Here is a 19,941-nt window from a genome sequence, read left to right on the forward strand (position 1 = left end):
GCAATAATCCGATGCTTTAATTTATTGTTATGAAGACTGATTTTGTATATAAATGCAATGTGTATGTTTAAAAGGAAAGTCGTGTTAGTTACTGTTTCTTATAAAGAACGGCTAAAACTAATTATTTGAAAATTGGTGGGGAGGTAGCTTAGAACCCGAAGACGGATTTAGGATTAACATTTATATCCTCATCAGAGCCTCGGATGCGGGTGAAACTGTGTGTGGAAGCTAGTACCTATTCTATAAAACATTGTAATGCAAACGAACGTCGTACATTATTGTTTAACGGTAATATTTATGTTGAATACGCATTACGCAACTCCATTACATTGATCCAGCACAAATACCGTACTTAATAATCTACTCCAATAGACTAAAAATCGTTGTTCCGTTAGAAGTTCGTGTGGATTCCTTTATAGCTTCTACGGCATAACACTTCCCATATAATTTTATAGTTTGATCCGCATTTTGCACAACCATTCCACTGCTTCCAATATAACAGGGTTATATTCCGGCGCATTCAACGTACGCATACTTAAATATGTATGTATCGCTCAACCTATTTTCCTTAAGGGCTCGCTTTCCTTGATTTATCGAAAATTCCTTTGATGCGAGCCACTTCAAGCATCTTCACCTAAAATGCAAAAACGCTTCCATTTTTCAAGATCCCAAATAGGAGTTGGGTAACAAACATTTTATCCCGAATCCCTCACTTGGAGTGAAAAGCTGATACAACTCAAAACTCATACAAATTGTATCGAAATGAGATCTATAAGAGTGTATATTGCAAGAAAAGGTTCAGCTGATAAAACAGCGGGTGTATTGGTATTGTCCGTCAGGGTTTTGAGTCTGGAGTCCGTTCAATAGATTTCTGAAGGAACCCTTTTGTAGGAGAGTCAAGTCACGCCCAGGAGTGCTCGATTCGCGCATAGAAAGGTACAGTCGCAACGATACATATAAATAATTCATACGAATAGTAACGAGTAAACATTGAAACAATCCGCTCTCGTATATACCTCTAGTTTTTCGGAAGCATCCCTTTAAGGTGGAGCCGGAATAGTGTATCGTTCGTAATCATGCAAATAGGATTTGGGTGGATTTAAAAATTATGTTGCTTTTATACGTAAATGGTTTTGGTACGAGTAATAGAGCTAAGTAAATTGCCCGGAGCTTAATCCGGGAATTATATAAAAATATGTAGATTTTGCGCTTGTTATCCCGTGTTATTTTAATGTTATTGAGGGTGTAACTGAAAACAAATAAAGGAAATGTTTATAAGAATTTCGTTTTTTTTTTTCAATGCTGCAATTAAGATCGCATTGTGTCGAGTTTTTAATACTGAATTTATATATGTAGGTAGGTACTTGAGCGCCGAGAATATACTTTTCTTTATATAATTTTATCGTGTGATACGGGGAAACATTTAAATAGACATTTATTAATTTTACGCTAAATAATCTTATTCCGTTCATTACGTAACTTATTACAATTTTGATATTACTATCTTCGAAAGCTACTACTATACATCGTTCCGTACATCAATTAAAAACGTTTTTCAATCCGTTATTTCCTAACTCAAAAGAATAGCAATAAATAAAACATAAAATAAGCTTCACAAACAAAACTCAGATAAAATATTAACCAATAAATGTATCGTTGGAAATTCGATAGTAAACAACATGAAAATTGACCCCAGGCTTGTCCTAACACAGAAATTACGATAATTGTTTACACAAAATATTATTCACGCTACACAAAATACGACCAAAGCCCTTTTAATTAAAAATGACCATCGGAAAATTATCATTCACATAAAATTTTAGAACAATACTAACTTTCTTTCATTATTATATCAATTTGTTTGGAAATTAACAATATTATCGATCTTATAAAACGAGCTGGATAACCCGATTTCACTCGCATCATAAGGTTACGCAACTGTATAAAAAGTTAACCTAGCATTTTTTTATAAATGGGTTAACTGATAGTGAAATAATTTATGAAAATGAAAATGAATGAAGTTGTTCTTGAGATTAGCGCGGTCAACCAATTAGATACTTTTCCGCCTTGTAGTGTTACAAGTGAAGATATTATTCATAATTCCTTACAAAAAAAATTACCTTAGGTACTAATTATTATACGGCGGTGTTTGTCAATTTATGAATTGTTCAATGTTTAGTGCCATTGAACTTAGGTGCGAAGGAAATTAAAATCGTTTGTTCACGTACACGCGATCCGATGATTAAGACAATATAACGATCTCTGCTCATAATTCTCGTTTACGTAATTATTATATTGTTAGAAGTAAATACGAGTGGAATAAGTGGAAAAATTGTTTGTCACTGATTATAGGAAAAAAACTCTGTCTAACATATCACGCTATTTCTGATTAGGTGTCAAAAATCACGTTGAAATTGTATCTTAATTAAAGAAATATTTTATGGGAGCTAAAGAATAAAATGAAAATGTAAAATATGAGAAAATATAGTTATATACGAAGTCATGTTGTTAAAAAGAGCTACGGTAAAAAACTGCAGGTTGTTAGCCCAGAAAGGAAAGCATACCAAATTATACAGCGGCGCTTGTTAACGAAAAACCCATTAAAAAACAGACACATGGAAAATATGCAAACACCACTTGACTCCCATTAAATTTTCCTTCATAGTAAGCCCGGTTCTTCTGCTCCCCTTAATAAAGGGGAAAGGTATTACTTCGTAGAAGTGGAGCCAGGATTTAGAGTAACAGCACACTGGCAATTTTTAAGTCGGCCGATAGTTTGATCGGGCGCTTGATAAGTATGGAAATGAATGGTGCGCACATAATAACGATATTGTTTTTATTGGTATCAGACCGAGTAAAAGCTTTGATTGAACTCACGATTTTCTTTAAACAAAAATTCAACCATCGGACCGAATGTCGACCGATTATTTAGTCTGGAGTATGCGGCTTTTCTTAACCAACACACTTTCACGTTTTCTTCTATCAACAACTTTACACGGAATTACATTATCCAACGTTGTAGGTACTTTGTTCCTGTTTTTGAATTATTCTTCCTTTTTTCTAGAATATTCCTTCTTTTTGCTTAAGAGAAAGATCTGAAAGCTTTCCTGACTAAAAGGCGGCGAGTGGCTTAATGACTGCTAAGCTCATGTGTGCCGAACAACACTGGTACTGTTTTTCTTTTATTGCAAGATAAAATATTTTTCACTAGCAAATATTGGTATTTTATTTAATGACCTTTCGCTTGTAAATATTTGAAACATGAATTGAATAACATATGGGAGTAAAATTGACATAACATTTTTTTTTGTATTGCTATTACATGGTTTGCAGAGCTATTACGTACCTATGTTTGCTTTTCTCAGACAAATATTGACTAACAATTGATATACTTTTTTTGCCATTAGCTACATGTATTTTTTTACAACAAAAATATGTATGTTATGAGTTATTTACAAGTTTATAATAAAATAGAAATATAGATTAACAAAGATTTTCATTAAACAAAGCCACAAAACTTTTACATTTAACAATATTAGCGAGGATTTCACAACTTTCTTTATTACAATGAACTGGTTAACAGCTGTTTCTGAAGCTCATTCGATGCTAGATAGTGTCTGTCGCCCACAATGCAAGAACTTCCCACTGAAAAACTTGTGTCTTTGTCGAAGTTGAGCACAATCAGACACTGCGGAAAACTACTCATTCAGCTCGTTCCACGGCTGTTGTAAATTTATGTCAAGCTCGTTTATGGGAGAACTTGGTATGAGTTACATACGCATTTTTAGTAACGTCAAATGTAACACAGAACTGTATAGCTTAGTTCAGCCATTTATAAGAATAAAACATCATGAAAAATGGATACTGACATTAAGAAGTCTATGGAAAAAGTATATTCCGACTCTTGTTCCTATAGGCTGGAAAACTCGTTAGAGACACTCATAAGGTCCACGCGTGAATGCGGGGGATGTGTTTCCAGTAGCTACATAAAACTATTTCCAATATGAGCAAAAATAAAAAGATTATAATTAAATTAGTAGTTAAAATATTCAAGTTCCTATTAACGACAGAAAAAAAACCGACTTCTAATCGTTGAATACGTTGTTACAAACGTTTTATCCGTCCATGCTTAAAACTGAAACACAAATCAATTTGAACCAAGGTCTGTTACGGAATATCTACCGAACTACTCATTGGAACGCCACGCTAAATGATTTTTGGATCGTATGACCCTGACCTCTGTAACTCCCTCGAATAACGTATCCAATCAATTATTTAGTATAGTCTAGTGTTTGTATTCCAAATGGTAATTTACATAGGAATATGTAGTAGCCATTATATCATGAATTCAATTTGTTAGTGTTTGTAGTTATTGGGGAGTTATAGGTTTAAATTATGTGTTTGTAATGGTAGTGTATATTGTGTGTGACTCAAATTTTGGAGGACCATTTTTTGGGGTATAAATTGTCTGTGATGAGATTCAGGTGTTTTTTGGAGCAGTCTGTACTAATGTTATATATCTGATGAGTTTGTTTCTTTAGTAGAAAAATATTTCAGTTTGAGAATACGATAATAAATTGAGAAAGGCATGGCGAAGCTGTGGACAAAACTTGTATTTTACTTATATTTTTTGATTTGTTAAATAATTTCGAGTACGGAAAGGATTTAAACTACGGAGTAGTGATTTCAACTAGAAGGGAAACCATTAAAAGGGAAGGGAAAACATTAAACAAAAATAGTCTTCAAATTAAATAATCTTCCTTGAATTTAGCGGCAGAAAGCCACTCTAATCCATAAATAATAAAGAGATTAATTGAGGCCTATTTTTTCGTTGAAAATATTAATGGTCTAAATATTCTCGCCAGTTTATTATCCTGCCCAGGAAGGTATGTTTTTGTTTAATTAAACCTTTTGCCTAAATTAAGAAATTCGGAGAGAAATAAAAAGTGGTTTTAACTGAAATAAAAATAGAAAATCTTCTTAATTCGGCTGAGTAATCGCTTAAAAACAAGCGATTATTGGATTAATTTTAATAAAAAAACATAGAGTACAAATCACAATGTTTGGTAAGAATCATATAATTAAATGAAGCAGCAATTCTTCCATTCTAGATACACTCCTCTGCTTCGAGTGGTACCTTACCTCAACGGAGGCCCCAATCTACGAATCCACAGCCATCAATTGTATTGTCCCAATAAGTCAAGATTCCGATAATAGGGTCTACCTACAAGATTTAAATAGCTTACACGTGTACAGAATTATCGGGACAGTCTGGCCGTGACAAGATAAAGCTTTATATAAATAGTCAAATAAATAGGTACCGTTATATTAACAGCTGCCAAATATCCAATTACCAATTTATATTAAATGGCAGTGTCCACGCCTCTGCCGTTTCCAATTTCACAAAAAAAAAACTCATCATAGATATGAAAAAAATATATTTATATTTTTTTTTTCAGTAGAAATTCATTATTCATCACTATGACGAACGCTTTCAGCGGAAAGCGTTCGTGACTGAAATCATTAATTTTTCATGCATTTTGATAATATAACAGCGAGTCAAAGTCACGGGTCATTCTAGACGAATATTTTATGTATTTTATTTAATCATGGTTAAGTTGAGTTCGTCATTGGTGGCGACAGTTGCGTTATGGAATTGTTAATGGGTTAGTGGGGTCACATGTTATAAAGTATGTATCACATTGACGAAATCAGAATAAGTTTAGACCTAAGAGGGGGAGATGGGAAAAGAAGTTTTTTTCATGTTGCTGTATTTGTTTAATCTGAAATATTTGAAAGGATTATGCTATAATTTTGTCTTATCTGGTCACCGATTGGTGAAGCGACTTCCCTTCGACGGGTCCTGGGTTCAAAGGTATGTAAGCTGGTACTACCAACTGTATTCAGTAGTAACATTGGTTATATATCTTATACTCCCAATCACTTTATGTATTAAAAAGCCAGTTAAAGTTAAACTTTCCCAGCAATAATTCGTTTTTAAATACCTCAATTTACAAAACCTAACACTCGTAACAGAATTCTTACACCTCGTATCGTGAACACAACTGGTGATTGATTACGTTGATCGCGATAGGGTCGGCCAGGTTTAAGTAATAATTTAGGAAAAGGTCAAAAGTGTCACTTTATGTTATTTGAATATAACTGTACGTGACATGCCGTGTGTGTAAGCTTTGGCCTGAAAAATGATGTATTATTGATATTTTAACATGTATTTGGAGATATTATGAGTTGTCATTTTTTATGATTCGGTACGTAGTTATTGAATCCAATTTACTATGTATAACATTCAATTATTGAACAATAAACTTATTGTAATTAAAAAATATAAACTATACCTGGGTATACATAGCATATATAGCTCATCATACAGGTTATTTAATCAAATAGGTATAGTTCGAGTTTTTATGAAGTCGGTTTCGAATTTCATTCAAACATTTCTTTTTAGAAAAAGAAAGTATTCTTAACGTTTTAAATCAAGAAAAAATATGATTAATCCTCGCACAAGAACAACAAAAACTTGCACAAAGATAGCATAAAAGGAAGGCACAAATGATACGGTTTGATGTACAAAACCCCCGACTGCACTGTCAATGTAACACAGTCACGATACTTGCCGTTTTTCGCGAAACATTTCTGAGTCATGAACCTCACTTTACGGTTCTAGAACTTTCCAAATGCTATCGGAAATTAAACTTTGGATTGTGTAACGGTTTTTATTTATTGTTAGCCGTAATTTTGAATGGTATTTTTGTGATAAATATGCTAAGTTTGAGAAGACTTTTTTGTAACAAATGTTGGTTTAGAAGTTGGATGTTACAGTAATCTTTGTTTCTTCTTAGCTGTCTCAAAAGCATAAAAATACCAGAAAAATATTTTACGACGCGTAAGCTACTATAACGAAAGAGAATACAATTTAGAATCCCCATCTTTTTAGCAGCGTGGTTAAATTACAGTTAATAATTTATAACTGTCTAAAATTCCAGTTCTTATTAGGAATTCCAAGCCAGGAAAGTAAATTCAATTTTTACTGCATAAAAACTGGTCGGACTGAATTTTTCACCTCTTGTATAGGATATTAAAAATGGCTGGGAGCCAAAATTTTATATTTCTTTATGAAGCTCATCTCTGCGTTGAGCATAAAGGATTTTCCGATAATACGTCGCTCGAAATTCTGTAGGACTTTTTAATAAACTTGCTATAGATTTGTAATCTATACTAATATAATTAAGAATAAAAAATCATGTTTATATCCCTAAAGGCTCCAAAAAAACTACACCGATTCGAAAAATCATTTCACTGTTGGAAAGGATTTTGTGGGGAGAAAAATATATTTATTCATACAAAAAGTTTGAAAATCATGAGCTATTTGCATGCGATATCTATAAATTGTTTTAAAAAAGTGTCACATAGATAAAAATCTGCTACCATATTTTACCCCACTTACATCTTTAACCCTTTCTTTCACTATTTAACTTTAAAACAAAATGCAACGGATGATATTTGTGACCACAATCACACAACGGTTACAAGCCAAAGTTACGATCGTAGTACAATGTTTCACCCGGGGACGTTGTGACCACGAGTGCAGCGAACGACGGGTTAACCCGTACAAGTTTTACAAAATAAAAACCCTAGTTATATTCCGAATTTATGTTTTAGTTTTTCTGTATTCTTTTTAGAATTATTCAAATGTAGATTGTTTTTTTTTCGTTTTTATCAGAAACGAGTGTTTAAAAATACGTTTGGTTTTAAATATATATATTTTTTTGTGTTTTGTTGGTGCGATAAACTGTTGTTGTAAATAAAAATATGTTTTGCGATATTCATTTTGGAACGTTCTGATTATTATTTTTTAAATAATATCGAAATAAAACATAATGCATTTCATAAATTCTGAGAACAAAACATTTCAGAGGAATCTTGGGAACTATTTCCCATTATTCTCTTTATTTAATTTTCTTTAACATAGACTATGAGTACCAAAAACAATAAAACTCAATACAATCACAAAAATCGATCACTTTTCAATATTCCATAGACATCACGCACTAGCTTCCATTTTAACGTGAAAAATACAAAAAAGAAAAAACTATAACAGCCAAATTTCACCGTTTTTTGACACGGAAAATAGTCATTAACAGTCGTTGTTAGCCACGAATTTGATTGGAAATTAAAAGACTCTTTGATTATGATTTATTGTTGTAGAAAAATATTATTGTTTATCTTTGGAAATTATAAAAGATAATGGATCGAATTCTACGGGGCATTGAAACTATATACTGACACCTAATATATTATTTAATTGCAATCCGTATATTTATTTAAGTATTCCACTCACTCTTGCGTATTGAAAATGAAAATCATCGTATGTACCAACCACATTTTATTCAAGACTTGGTATTTACAAACTTACAGCAGGTATGTGTCGTAAATAAACTTTATTTTCTTTGCAATTTATTTACCAAGTTATTCAGTATTTTCTTTCCTAATGTTGACTAGCTATATTTATTTAAGTGAACGCTTTATAACCACTCCCTTCACAGTCGGTTGCATGTTTGATTAAGGAGACAATAACTATGACAGGAAGATTTATCGTGCGTTCATGAATTTCAATAAATTAGGCCGCTTTTGTTTTCCAAGCATTTGTTCTAATAGTTTAATGACATGCAACGTTTAAGATCCTATTTTATATACAACGTTTATTAATCAGGTTTTTTATTAATATTTTATGATTCATGTTTGTGTTTGAACGCTTGCTCACACTTGTGAGGAAAGAAATTATGTAGCACATTTCTGTGTGAAAAAATAATTTGAATCATTCTTACTTATACCTGGATTATTACTGATATTTAAATAACAAAATAGGAAGGTATTCCAATTTATATAGCTCTTAAAAATAAATCCTCAAAACAACAACACAAGGATCAGTTGAACGTAAACATTAGTTTTCTTAACTTACCGTATTTTCTAATAATCTTAACCCTACAGAGCACAAAGCCACCCTAGTGCAAGCCAAACCAAAACCCCAAAAATTTTAAAAATCCATTCAAAGAATTTTCTAGAACAAAATCCCCTGGTAGGTACGAATTTAAGCACTTTTTCTGTGGAAGCTGAATGCCAAACAAAACAAATCCGACGTCCATTAGTAAAGATTAGGCGCAGCGGTGACAGGTTGGTAGGCCCAGGCTTATAAGCACCATTAAGTTCTGTTTTTCCCATCTGACTTAAAGTGAGACATGCCTAAGTAAATCTATGTAAATGTTCGTCAAGAAAAAGTCGTTGACTTAATGACTGGTTGGCAAATAACGAGATTTGAGTAAACAGGAAAATATAAAAATAGGCATTTACTTTTTTAAAGGTCACCAATGTTTTATGGTTAACAAAATTTTAACAATCCAAAACATAACACAACGTCTAAATAATCCCAAAAAGTCTCAAACCCATTTTTAAAGTTTGTTTTATCTGTTACGCTTGTGCTCTATCTATTACTTTTGGATGTGTGGTGTTACAAGAATGGATAAAATGAGGAATAATTACATTAAAGGAAGTCTGAAAGTAGCACCAGTTAAAATCATCGGCAAGGATATTGAGCCCTGACCTTCACCTGCGTAGAAGAGACTTATTGGTTTATTGCCTTAAGTGTACGGTGCGCAAACCGATCCCCATTCTTCCGCCCAGAGCTCATTATCCGTGCCGATAACTATACAGAAAAGATGAGGAGTAGAAGATTGTCATGGTATGGGCATGTAATGAGGAGGGATGATACGCATGCAACAAAGTGTGTGCTAAGGATGAATGTAGATCGATGGAGAGGAAGAGGAAGACCCAAGAAAAGATGGATGGATTGTCTGAAAGATGACATGAATAGGAAGTTAGTGAGTGTCAGTGAGTGTCACACACACACAGGAAGACTACCTATTACTTTTAATCCAGATATTTATTCAAATTCACGTCGTGGAAAAACCTCATAAAACAGCGTTTATCATACCTACATCTTTTTTCCCCAACTAATCAACAATATAAAACTATACTAACCAAACGGACAAAGTCGCAGACGAAATCTAGTTATTTAATACGAATGTTAATATCACCATGTTTGCTCTTACAAACTAATCGCTTTACGCTTAGACGCGTGCCCAATTACAAAAGGCTCCTAAATGGATTCTTGACGTCTAAAGAGTCAAAGCTTTACTTAACAGACAAAATTACAGTCTAGATTAATATGAAATGTGATTACATTTTAAATGTCATGATAGACACTAGTGGCCTTACTACAAAAACTTAAACCCCTGTTTTACACTTGTCTAAAAAAAATTTGGCTGCAAAATGAACCCTTTGTCAACGTCATAATTTGACATTTTTTTAGACAAGGTATAAACTGACGTTTAAAAGTTTTTGTGGTAAGACGGTAGACATTTACATATATTTATTTTTGGCTAGCTTCCTCCCGCGGTTTCACCCGCGTCCCGAGATAGCTGCTTCCCGCAGCTGAATGGTGACAAAAACTATCCCATGTCCGTATCCAGGGTCTAAGCTACCTCCCCTCTAGTTTTCTGATTAAGCTGTCCAGCCGTTCACGCGTGATAGCGTGACCAATGGATAAAGGGATTCATATTTAAATATATCTTAACAGAGATTTCACACTAAAGCATATGGGCCTTACTACAAAAACTTTAAACCCTGTTTTACGCTTGTCTAATAAAATTTTGGCTGCAAAATGAACCATATGTCAACGTCATAATTTGACATTTTTTTAGACAAGGCATAAACTGACGTTTAAAAGTTTTTGTGGTAAGACGGTAAAAGTTTATTTCTTTCTAAAAGCGACACATTCTCTGTGGCAAAAACCTGTCACACAATTTTAGATGTCTTCGCAGTTGTCAATTATTTTTTGTCGGTCGTATACGTCTGACACTGCCTGTACCAACCGAGCGAAGAATTCACCAGTCTAAAAGTGCTCTAAACCTGATTTAGGTACTGTGATATTTTTACTGAAATCCTGGACAAATACAAAATACGAAAAAGATTAATATTCCTTCATTAGAACAGTTTCAATAGAACTAGTCATAAATTAAGTAAACTTGACTTCATGCACTTGACATAGAGTGCAGATCGATATACACTTAGATCACTAATGAGAGTGGAAAGAAAATATGTCTTCTAGAAAAGTAATTGAAACTTCAAACAGATTGACCAGTACTTCTAGGAAGCAACTGGTAATTTAACATTCACTTTTAAAAGCTATTGATCACAAAAGAAATGCAAGCCTGAATGACTTGCAAAACCGTCATATGTAGCTATTTCAATTTCAAACATAATTTTCAATATCGAATCAAATGCCTAGTTATTGAAAACACAAATACAATCCGAACTGATTATATCAAAGCTATAATTTCCATACGTCAATCCATTTATTACCTTAATAGTTACGATATTAGTTTCAAATTACCTTCACGAAATCTACTCTACAATCCAAAGGTTCCATTATTTAGATTACCTACGAATAGTTTTCTGATACAAATCCAATTTCAATCTTTGTTGTGCCGACTTATGATATAATGCAAATCTATTTTTTTGCTCTAGTAACAATATTCGGGCACAAATGCGGGTTTGTATGCTGATTTTGGATGAAAGAATATATCTCCGTTCGTCAGCTGTTCGCTATTTCTGATATATTGTGAAGCTGAAAGGACTAATATCTAATATACTTAGTCTAGGGTTGTATTGATACATCTGTGTCAATAGATTTTGTTTGCGTGAGCTATTTTTGTTTATTTTTCCGAAATAAACAGTTGACTTATCTGTTCTACTAGTATTGGGATCGTTGTAAGAGATGACAGCTAAAACTTTGGATACTGTTACTTTCAGCAAGTAGTCTTTGCCCATCTGTGTATACTACAAACTAGCTTCTGGCCGCAGTTTCACTCGCGTCCCGAGATAACTACTTTTCGTAGCCTCATAGTGTCAAAACCTATCCTATGTCCTTCTCCCTTCTTTTGATTTTTCAGCTTAACCGTTTCAGCCATTCTTAAGTTGAGTAGTGTAACTAATACGACTTTCTGTTATATTATATAGATTTACCTAGATACTCACTAAGGTTTATCAAACTTCTAGAAAACAAATATCCAAAAATTAATTCTTATCCCACAAACAGAATAAACTCGATAATGATTTCAGATCGTCGACCCTGAACAAATAAAATAATTAATAACAGAAAATTCCGTTTCGCTTGACAATCAAAGCTGGGACATTCATTTATAAAACACAATTTATTCGCAGTCTCAGACTCTAATTAGACTAACGATTCGGTAGCGTAAATCACAAATTAATTCAGTATTGTAATTATGAAATGATATCCGTATTTTTTATTTGATTTTTAGGCAATAATAATGGTTAATTGCAGAATTTCTTATTTATTAGGTAAAGATAAACATTGTTGAATTTCTTAGACATGTATTCAAGTTTTTTTATGCATACGAGAGGTTCAAAACCGAATCAAAATACAAAATGAAGTAATGGTTTTTATATACGGCACCCATTCTGCCTACCAATCCACGGTACAGTTTGAGAGCAAGAAAAGTTCAAAACTTTTGCACTAATCATAGTGCCAGAGTTCTAAACTCGAACTCCTCCTGCATTCACGATCCACGCTGACCTTATTACAGTACGTTGTAAAAACCTAACGCAGTAACCCGATTACGTGCTAATGCTTCAATTTATTTCGCAAAGTTTCAAACTCCTGCGGTTTTCCAGCAAAGACGTATTGTGTTAAAGGTTGATAGTTATCGCTCACGATTTTCACAACGCGTCCTCGTAAAATGTTAAACAATTTCATTATGAACGACCGTATAAAACTCCTCGCTATATAAAAGATAGGTACCTACTCCTATCTTGACCCAAAAAGTTACAAAAAATGTACAAGTACTCGAATAATCTTTCTAAGAGTCCTTTTAGTCTTTTCTGAGCACAACGGAAAACCTTTTTATGATTAAAACGTCTGAAATACGAAACTTTTGTTGTCATATCAAATTCCAAAACCGAGGGAATTCATTAAACTTATTGCGTAATTTCTATGGAAATGTTCGAACGAATTGGTCGATAGCAAAAAGTAAATAAATTGGAATCTGAATGCTTTAGGCAGCTAAGCAATAAGATCTAAGTGGCCCTCACAAAGCCACCATTACGACACTGCCCTAAAAATGTAATTAACAAACACATACTAAGTATAGGTTTGTGTAGAGCTACACTCACAATTGATGCTCGAGCGACTATCGACCTTTTATCTAAGGCTATAAAACACATTTGACGATAGCTGGCCATTTTTACATCAATCAAGGAACTTTTTTTGCGTATAAGCCATCGATGTTAAGCGTCGATGATTAATCTACGCTGTGTCAAAAAATATCCACTATTATTTTGGCATTCTGAATACGCTCTAAAAACTTATTCATACAGTGAGCTGTAATTTTTTAAGTCTAAACTACAGCTTGCAAGTTGGTACGTTTCAGAGCAAAGTGGACTGTGAACTATGTAGTTAACCCGACCTCTTTTTGCGAGAACATTTGTATTCTAATCTCGTATAAGCTTTTCGAGAAAAACACGGTACGTTGTCTATTGACTCAGGGGCCTTTGTATATTTTAGACTTAGTAAGCAGTAAAGAACCTAGTTTAGGTCCAGAGTGTGCCAAAAATTTTAATAACATTACAGGTCTGTACGTTAATAAAAATAAAATAAAAATAAAAATAAAATAAAATACATTTATTTCAGGTAATCATAACCCATATTGTGACACTCATAGACCTTAATTTAATTTTAATAGTTACGAAAAATTAATTAAAATTGACACATATAACAATATAACATATAACAATTTTGCCATTTATATTATAATAAATAAAACAATAAAAATTACCAATAAAATAAAATATAAAAATTTAGAATTGATTAAGTAAAATAAAAATAAATTAAAATCAAAATTAAATACATTAATTACCTAATAAAGATGGACAATTAATTCATTAAATACGATTAAAATTACATTACTACAAAGTTATAATTACATGTCACCATAAAATGAAATGAAAGATAAAATGAAGTAATAAAATGCGCCGTTTCATTATTTTTTTAGCTTTCATTTGAATTTTCAAGAACCTAACAAAATAAAATTATTTACCAAGTTCTTCAGGTAATAAGTACTTCGATAATATACCACAGTACAGATAATGTATGAATAATATAGAATAGTAACACAAGAGGTTATTTTGCAAAGGAACAAACACAGACACGAGAATTGGGTCACCGATCTGTCCGAAGGCTATGATTGAGCATCCTTTCTTATACCATTATATTCATTGTAACAATCACACCAAAGTACACCAATTTATTTATTCAAATCGTTACTCAACTTGCTTTTATCTCCAAAAGGAATCATAAACATACAAATTGTAGTCTATAAAATCTGTCATCCTCCTTTGATGTTCGTCTTTCTCAAGGAAAGTGTCTATGAAAGAATAACTGAGTTCATTTAGTATATAAATAAACGTTTTTTCTTTGCAGGTAAACCCAGATGAGAACCGACTGGCTGTCGTGTCACACACATCGCCATGTAAGTGGATTTTATTTCCCACAATACATCAATCACACTTGACATATTTTCGTAAGTCTTTGCTTTGGCTCCAAGGCGATAGGTTCATTTCTTTCATGTTATATTTTATACTTAGCTTTTTCAAAAGCAGTTTTTCTCCGAACTGGTTTTTATACTTAGCTGTTTTACTTTCTCCGTATCACTTACCTTTCTTTTTTTTCTTTCTGACGATAATGGTAAGACTAAGTACGTATGTCATTACTGTAAGTACAACTGTGTTTGTCACAATATTTTTTTACTTGGACATGTCCAAAGTAAATACGATAAATGAAGCTTCAGGAATATTCCTTAATCAATATTAATGTATAACATGTCTAAATATTTATACAGACGTGTTTTATCGAATATCTACCTCGTGTATCTAGGTATTGATATTATTGTAGTAAGCTTCCAAGAAGTCAATATTCATATGACCATGAAACGAAAAAATAATAACATTCCATTTTTTCCGATTCAGTTTTCATTGGTGACAAAGGCGAGAAAGGAGAAAACGTAAGTACCTACAAAACAACATGAAACAAAACAAAACTACGTATAAAGTAGTCGCTTGATACAAATACTTTTGTTACGGGCAATCCGAAGGCTTTCCAAAGTTCCTGGACAAGCCTTACTGAACTTGGCCAAGATTTCACTAATCCGGTGGATCTCTGTCACCCTACCTTTCTCAAGTTTGACGAAAGTTATAACTCAGGTCACGTACCTCGTTACATCGATATTATTGTGTAGTAAAATTCGCGTGTTTTGCACAATCGTGAACAGAAATTCTTAGTGGAATTGGGTCAGTAAAAGAGATGCTATTTAGCATTACAACAAACGGTAATGTTTAAACAGGGTACGTACTTTCGTAGACAGAGTGAATGATGTGCCTTTCCGACAAAGAAGGGGCTGAGAAATGTTACGAGCTCATTCTATTTAGTACATTCAAGTGTGTTGTTGAAAATTTGAATGATAAGCGGAACCTTAAGATGCTTTCAGAATCTTGGTCCCTTTCAATTGGATAATATTATAGAAGTTCTATTAAATGAGCCTGTTACTTATGAATCTTCTTTTAGTATTCAGATATACTGTTACTTGTTGTATACGTGATGCTATACGATATTACCTCACTAAGGACTTTACACAAAAGTAATCTTAATCAGATACAGGCATAAAAAAGCAGACAGTTTCTTCATGCTCTCTAACTTCAATAATGTATAGCGCTCATATCATATATCTTCTTGCTAACTTCTCGCAAAATTTATGGTTTATGTATTTGGCAGGCTCTTGGACAATGCAGATGCAGCTTCAACGATATCTCACAAATCTTGGAGGTGATGCCAGAATTGAAAGGTCCCCCTGGACCTCAGGGACCTACGGGAGCTGATGGAACCACTGGCGCTCCTGGAAAAACGGTAACAAATTATTAGTATTAACTATTGGTAAATATATACCTATATATAGGCCTCGTTATCGATTTCGATAACGGCGACCCATGGCAAAATACTATAGGTACATCTGATGTCAAGGAGCTATTGAATGTAAAAAATCGAAATCCTCAGTTATGCTTTTAATATTTTCTAGCATTTTAATCTAGACAATTTCTTGTCTCTTAATCCAGAATACCTTTTTCATCATCATATAAAATGAATGACAAGCAAGTAAAAACCGAATAAGCAAAATTGTATGCAAAAGACTAGTTAGTCGTACGTACTTCAAAGCTATTTATTGGTTGACATTAAGGTTCGAGATTATCAAGGGAAATCTAGCGCTCTTAGACGTCTTGGGAACTTTGTGGATTAAAATACGAGGTTAATAAAAGATATGATTACACTCAAGGCGTAGACTTGTAAGGCGATGAGCTTAGTGGGCGCGGTGGCGGATTATGTTTTTCAACGTTTATTAAAATCGTGAATAGGCGGATTTGTAAATCTGACTCAGATAATTCTACCTGTTTTTTAAGTTAAGACGATGTCAAAAATGTTCTTAATTTTAACAAAGACGTCGAGCTCCTTTCTGAATCAAAATTAGAGCAAAAAATTTTTTTGCTTCTACAAAATTAATTTATTGTATGAAAGCTGGGTACTAAAGCTCAATGAACATTTTCGGTATACATTTATACTGTTATAATTCAACGAGTCTCGGATAGCAATATGGATTCATCGTGGATCCCGTTTAGCCTTGGTACGTTATATCTTTATTTGGATATACACATAATACACAGCGGAGTCAAAATGAGAATAATATTTTGTACACGCGTCGGGATATGAATGTGTGAGGCTTTCGGCTTATATTTTAATCTACTAAATCGATTATGCTAGGTAGAATTTATGACCGGATAATGCTTTGTGAATTTTTTTTCATGTTAGTTTTGTGTATTCTGTCAGATAGTAATCCTATTTTGTGATAAAATATCATTCCAAAAATTATTTGTTTTAAAATTGGACCTAAGATGCTTCCTAGCGAGGACCTCATTATAAAGTACTTTTATGGCTATTGAAAACTTTTTTTGTATTTTAAGTTACAAAAAGCCTTTCTGCTATTAATTTTCTGGATCAATTGATTGATTCAGTGAAGAAAATACAAAAATAAATTGGGAAAGAAAATTGAAATGTTTAATTAACTGTATGGAATGCCTCTGCAGGATTTTTTTATAATTATTTCTTTACAAACGATTGTGTGTAATAAGATATTCCGCTGCCGCTCCTTACTATATCTTTCCCTTTCATAAACTTTATAAACTTCTAAGTCTCAACTGTAATTAATACCATTATACTAATATTACATACGTTATTAAGATTTAGTTGTATGCCACGCTGTTTTCACTAATGATGTAAATTACACTGTTTTGTGAAATTAATAAGTTTGTTGCTATCAGAGATTATTATTATGTTTGAGCTTTATTTACCTACTTTTTGTCAACGTAGCTTGAGTTATTAATATATGCTGATGTAGGTTTTACTGGTAAAACCTCGAGTGTTTTCAAAACAATAAGTATAAATTATTTTATACCCAAATACTGTTACCCGTTTTCAACACGTATTTTGTTTATAAGTTTCATTCTTTTCCCAGTTAACACAGTTTTTGTAAAATGTAAATGATAAAAACTTTTCCTATCATCCGAATCAGGTTTTACTTACAGAAAGCTATTGTGTCAGTATTCACTAAGTCTATTATTTCAGGGTCAAATGGGTGAAGCAGGCCCGCCCGGACCTGTGGGGCCTAAAGGTGATAGAGGAGAGAGGGGTGAGACTGGAACACCAGGCCCTGAAGGTCAGTTAGGGCCTAAAGGGGACCCTGGTGCAGATGGGTCCCCTGGACTGCAAGGGCCTCCGGGCCCACCGGGTCCACCGGGGCCTATTACATCAGCTTTAATAGTGAGTACAATTTATTAAGGTTCTTATTTGTGGCTACCTGCGTAATGGTGGTAATATTTAATTAAAGTATCATCATCACAATTTTATGAAATTAACATATATATGCTGTTTTTGTTTGATTATCTTTAAATTACAGCATTAACAAAATAAGTATCCCACCAAAAACATTAAATGTAAAAAAAAGCCAATCCTCTACGCAATTCCTCCACCATAAAAAGTTTTGAGATCGCATAGAAGCCAAGTCCTGTTCAACTTTATTTATAATAATAAATCAATATTTTGTCACTATATCAATAGTTTCGTTCACTTTACAATAATATTGACTTGGCCATGAGCACAATAAACTACAAATATAATACAGCATATCTTGGAGAGGTGAAAGTCAAACATGAAGTTTAATATCACAGAATTAAATACTTTTAGTTTATTCAATTGTTACTCAATGACCGACAGTCAGTATCATCCAACATCAATGAACTGCACATGTACTATGGCGCATGTTTAGTCCATGGTGATCTCAAATTCCAATCAGTGCATAATCAGTCCAATCGTAAAATCATGTCCATATAGAATTTATCAATTCAATGGTATTTACACATTATTTCAAGGAGCGACTTTTAACTTGTGCTCATGGCCAAGACAATATTATTGTAATGTGAACAAAACTATTGATATAGTCACAAAATATTGATTTATTATTATAAATAAAGTTGAACAGGACTTGGCTTCTATGCGATCTCAAAACTTTTTATGGTGGAGGAATTGCGTAGAGGATTGGCTTTTTTTTACATTTAATGTTTTTGGTGGGATCTGATTTATTTTTTGTAGGTCTCTTTCTTCTCTAAGTATACAGGGTGTGTCGTTCACAATCACATTAAATCCTATCGCATATACTTTATGGTATTCTATGGCGAATTGTAAAAAAAATAGCCCAATCCATTCAGTGGTTTAGCCACAGGAGTCATTTTTCGTTTTTATAATTTACAACATCATGTGTAAAGCAGAGATAAAGTTAGGAGTATCGAATGTTTTGAGCTGTCAGTTTTCAAGGGAGAATGTCAGTTGTTTGTAATGACTGACTTTTATATGGTGTTCTAATTTTTGCACATTTTTATTCTATTTACTTTTTTTGAAAAATCCATTTTTTTTTATTTTGACGTATTTTTATTTTTTCTTTGTTTTAATCGACATATATTAACCAGTATATTAAGGCATTTCATTTAATGTGATTGTGAACGACACACCCGATAAAACAAATTAAATTAACTTACATGCAACTAACTAAATGTATGTATAACAAACTAAATACGTACACCTAAAGTAGCATGTAAACAACATTTTTTAAAAATAAACTATAAAATTTCGAAATTGTTGAATTTTTGAATCGATTTATTTCAGAGGTAGATGGCGCTATCACATGAAATCATTTGATTTTTTTTAAAGTACTACTTATACTAAGCTATGTAACGAAACCATAGCGCGATTTAGACCAGCACAACGCCATCTATCGAGCGAGCATGCAGTATTTATCGCACTGCATTATAGTTCGGTCATTCAGAGAATGCGTTCCTGACACGTCGCGATTGAACTGACGACGTAATAACATTCATTGATTATTGATATAATAATGTTGTTTTAATGCTCCTCAATTGTTAAAACGGTAAACAACCAGCAAAAATATTTTTATCGTAACTGCAACGCCATTGCAAAGTTACGTCGTCAGTTCAATCGCGACGTGTCAGGAACGCATTCTCTGAATGGCCGAACTATAATATGAAATATTTTATCATTATTCATTTCATTTTAACCTAGCTTTTTTATTCATATGTATGTATATTTAATACATGATAACAATATACCACACTACGTAACAATAAAACAAATACATTTTTAAATAAATAAATAACAAAGTTATCAATGCA

At 32.9% G+C, this 19,941-nt stretch overlaps 1 protein-coding gene across 1 annotated transcript in view; it reads left to right on the plus strand.

Moving 5' to 3' along the window:
• LOC124635315 (collagen alpha-1(III) chain-like) overlaps positions 1-19,941 on the plus strand; it is a 67,155-nt gene that overhangs the window by 28,295 nt on the left and 18,919 nt on the right. Inside the window, exons 3-6 of the mRNA XM_047171186.1 lie at positions 14,579-14,627; positions 15,124-15,158; positions 15,926-16,057; positions 17,825-18,019. Of these exons, the coding sequence (XP_047027142.1) occupies positions 14,579-14,627; positions 15,124-15,158; positions 15,926-16,057; positions 17,825-18,019 (411 nt within the window). The remainder of the gene's footprint in view (positions 1-14,578; positions 14,628-15,123; positions 15,159-15,925; positions 16,058-17,824; positions 18,020-19,941) is intronic.

Source organism: Helicoverpa zea, chromosome 12, assembly GCF_022581195.2.
Source record: "Helicoverpa zea isolate HzStark_Cry1AcR chromosome 12, ilHelZeax1.1, whole genome shotgun sequence".
NCBI lineage: Eukaryota > Metazoa > Arthropoda > Insecta > Lepidoptera > Noctuidae > Helicoverpa > Helicoverpa zea.